The sequence below is a fragment of the Xenopus laevis genome, chromosome 9_10L, assembly GCF_017654675.1.
Source record: "Xenopus laevis strain J_2021 chromosome 9_10L, Xenopus_laevis_v10.1, whole genome shotgun sequence".
Classification (NCBI taxonomy): domain Eukaryota; kingdom Metazoa; phylum Chordata; class Amphibia; order Anura; family Pipidae; genus Xenopus; species Xenopus laevis.
In genome coordinates this window covers 115,874,732-115,877,165 of record NC_054387.1, presented here as the reverse complement: position 1 = coordinate 115,877,165, position 2,434 = coordinate 115,874,732, and the positions used below count along the sequence as shown (strand labels likewise).

At 47.5% G+C, this 2,434-nt stretch overlaps 1 protein-coding gene across 1 annotated transcript; it reads right to left on the bottom strand.

The window, feature by feature from the left end:
• Positions 1–371: 371 nt before the first annotated feature.
• ras-dva1.L (ras-related protein ras-dva L homeolog) lies at positions 372–2,061 on the bottom strand. Its single transcript, NM_001088853.1, is given in 1 exon segment — positions 372–2,061. A coding segment is annotated over 1 exon segment (630 nt). The 5' UTR covers positions 1,827–2,061; the 3' UTR covers positions 372–1,196.
• Positions 2,062–2,434: the final 373 nt, after the last annotated feature.

Here is a 2,434-nt window from a genome sequence, read left to right as displayed (position 1 = left end):
AGCATTCCCATACCAGTATATATATTTACATATATCATTTAATTTACTCTGAAAATATTTGCTCCTTATTAAAATATACCGTATTTTCTATAAATGACATTGCCAGCTGCACCCCAGAACTCACACACAGAAGAGCAAAGTGCAAGGAGCAGGTTTCCCAGTGGAAATGAAGGAATACAGTGACTTTAATACAAAACATTGTCTTTATTCACAGAGAGAAGCGAAATGTTACAGAAATGTGCAATGATACCTATACCAATTTATATACCCATGCCCATTGATATGCTAATGAAAACCCTTCAAAACATCCAAATCATACAAAATAAGCCTTGCATAAATGGAAATGTATATAATGACACTCTTCTTTTTTTTTTTTAGCATGAGCATTTGTTCCACCGAGGGTAGGAATGGCGGGGCATTTGTTCAACTGTACCAAGCAGTCTGCTTCATAAACAACATTCATGAGCAACCTTAGGCAAATACAAGGTCTGTTTTGTTTATCAGACATTATGGGGTATAACAATATGTATAGCGTCCCACCCAGATTATATAATCAGTTCTTTTCACACTAAGCAAATATTTTGCTGCCCAACAACAGATTCTTATTTCTTCCTAGAAGAACAGCTATTTCCGATCTCTTATCCCTAGAATGCCTTTTGAGCAAGCACAGCCTAGGGAGGGCCCTGCCTTTGTGACTGGCAGACTTGGCACCCATTTAGTACTCTTGATATCAGGATTGCAGGGATGGCTTCTTTATCAGCCAGTAGAGTCTTTGTGACTGGGAGACTTGGCACTCATTTAGTACTCTTAGTCAGTGATATCAAGTTGGAAGTGATGGCTTCTTTTATCAGCCAGTAGAGTCTTTGTGGCTGGGATACTTGGCACTTTGCTGTCACTAAGTGTCACCTGGTTGGCAAGGGTGACTTCTCTTCTCCACCAGTGATGGACTGGGAGACTTGGCACTCTATCACTGTTCATGAGTAGTAAAGGCCACAGGTTGGCACAGATGATTTCTCTCATCCACCAGTGCTTCTGGCATAGTCTATGTTTGTTCAAAAAATGTCCCACCTTTGTCATCATTCCAATGGACACCCAAGCAGTAGGCACCAAGTGATCCTAACACTAATGGGACTGGAGATGCCCTAGTGGAGCTTCGGGTGTGGGTAAAGGAGGTCCATTCGTGCAGTGAAGCTGCTTTAGGATAAAGTGCAACTCTGGGGCTTCCTGCGCTGCGCTTTTCTGTTGGACTCTGGTTGCGCACTGGCTCTGCGCCTCTCTAGGGCTGGGCTCAGCCAGGCAGGAGAGTTCACCCTGCGGATCAGCTCCTGGAACACGTCCCACACCCTGTAGTCCACTTTAGCCGAGGTCTCCACATAACCACAGTCCCATTCCAACTCTGCGGTGGCAGCAGCCCTGAGATCCACCATCTGTCCGGCCTCTACCCCGGGGAACGAGTCCATCTGATTTCCCACCACCACTATAGGCACCTCGGCGTCTCCTTTCACCTGGATGATCTCGCTCCTCAGCCTCTCCACCTCCTGGAAGGAGTCCGGCTCGGACAGAGAGAAGACCAGGGCAAAGGCGTCCCCTTGCTGGATGCTGAGTTTGCGCATGGCCGGGAAGGAGTAGCTGCCGCTGGTGTCCAGGATCTGGATGCGCAACTGGAGCTCCCCGGGCTCGGGGTTCAGGCAGTGCATCTCCTCCACTGTGCGCCGGTATCGCTCCTCGAAACTATCGTTGAGGAAGCGCTGGATCAGGGCAGTCTTGCCGACCCCGGCAGCGCCAAAGAACACCAGGCGCACAGTGTCACTGGAGGATACAGACATGGTGAGATTGCGCTTTCTTTTGTCTGCGTTTCTCTCCCCTAAATGAGGCGCTATCCAAGGTGCTGATAGGAGTCCTTAGGATAGGAACGGCTTCTGGCTCCTGCCCTCCTATAGTGTTGTTTTATTGCTTCACTTTCCTTCCCTCCTTATTCTTCTTCTTGATATTGCGGCTTGAGAAGAAATCAAGGGAACAAGAGCGCACTAGAAATAGAACAGTAACTCTCTGTTGCGCCTCAGCGGTGTGAGAGTTCTACGGCTCAGCTCTCTGTATTTATACCCCACCCCGGGCAAGCTCCAACCAATGAGGGCAAAGTCAGCACACAGTTGATTGGTGGCGCTAAGTGGCCCTGAGCCAGGGGGCGGGGTTAGTCAGGGGCCACGTGTGTTTCTGTGTGTACAGTCTGACTAATAGCCAAGGAGAAAGGGAGCCTGATCTGTTTCCTGCCTATAAAGCCCAGAGTGAAAATACATTTAATAAGAATTTTATAATGATATATATATTTTTTTTAATTAGGATTTCCTTATCATTTTCAGAGAGCAAGGAGGGAACGTGATCCCATGGGGATAGGCGCATGCTCAGGGTGTTTGGTGTCAAATAAATCACTTCA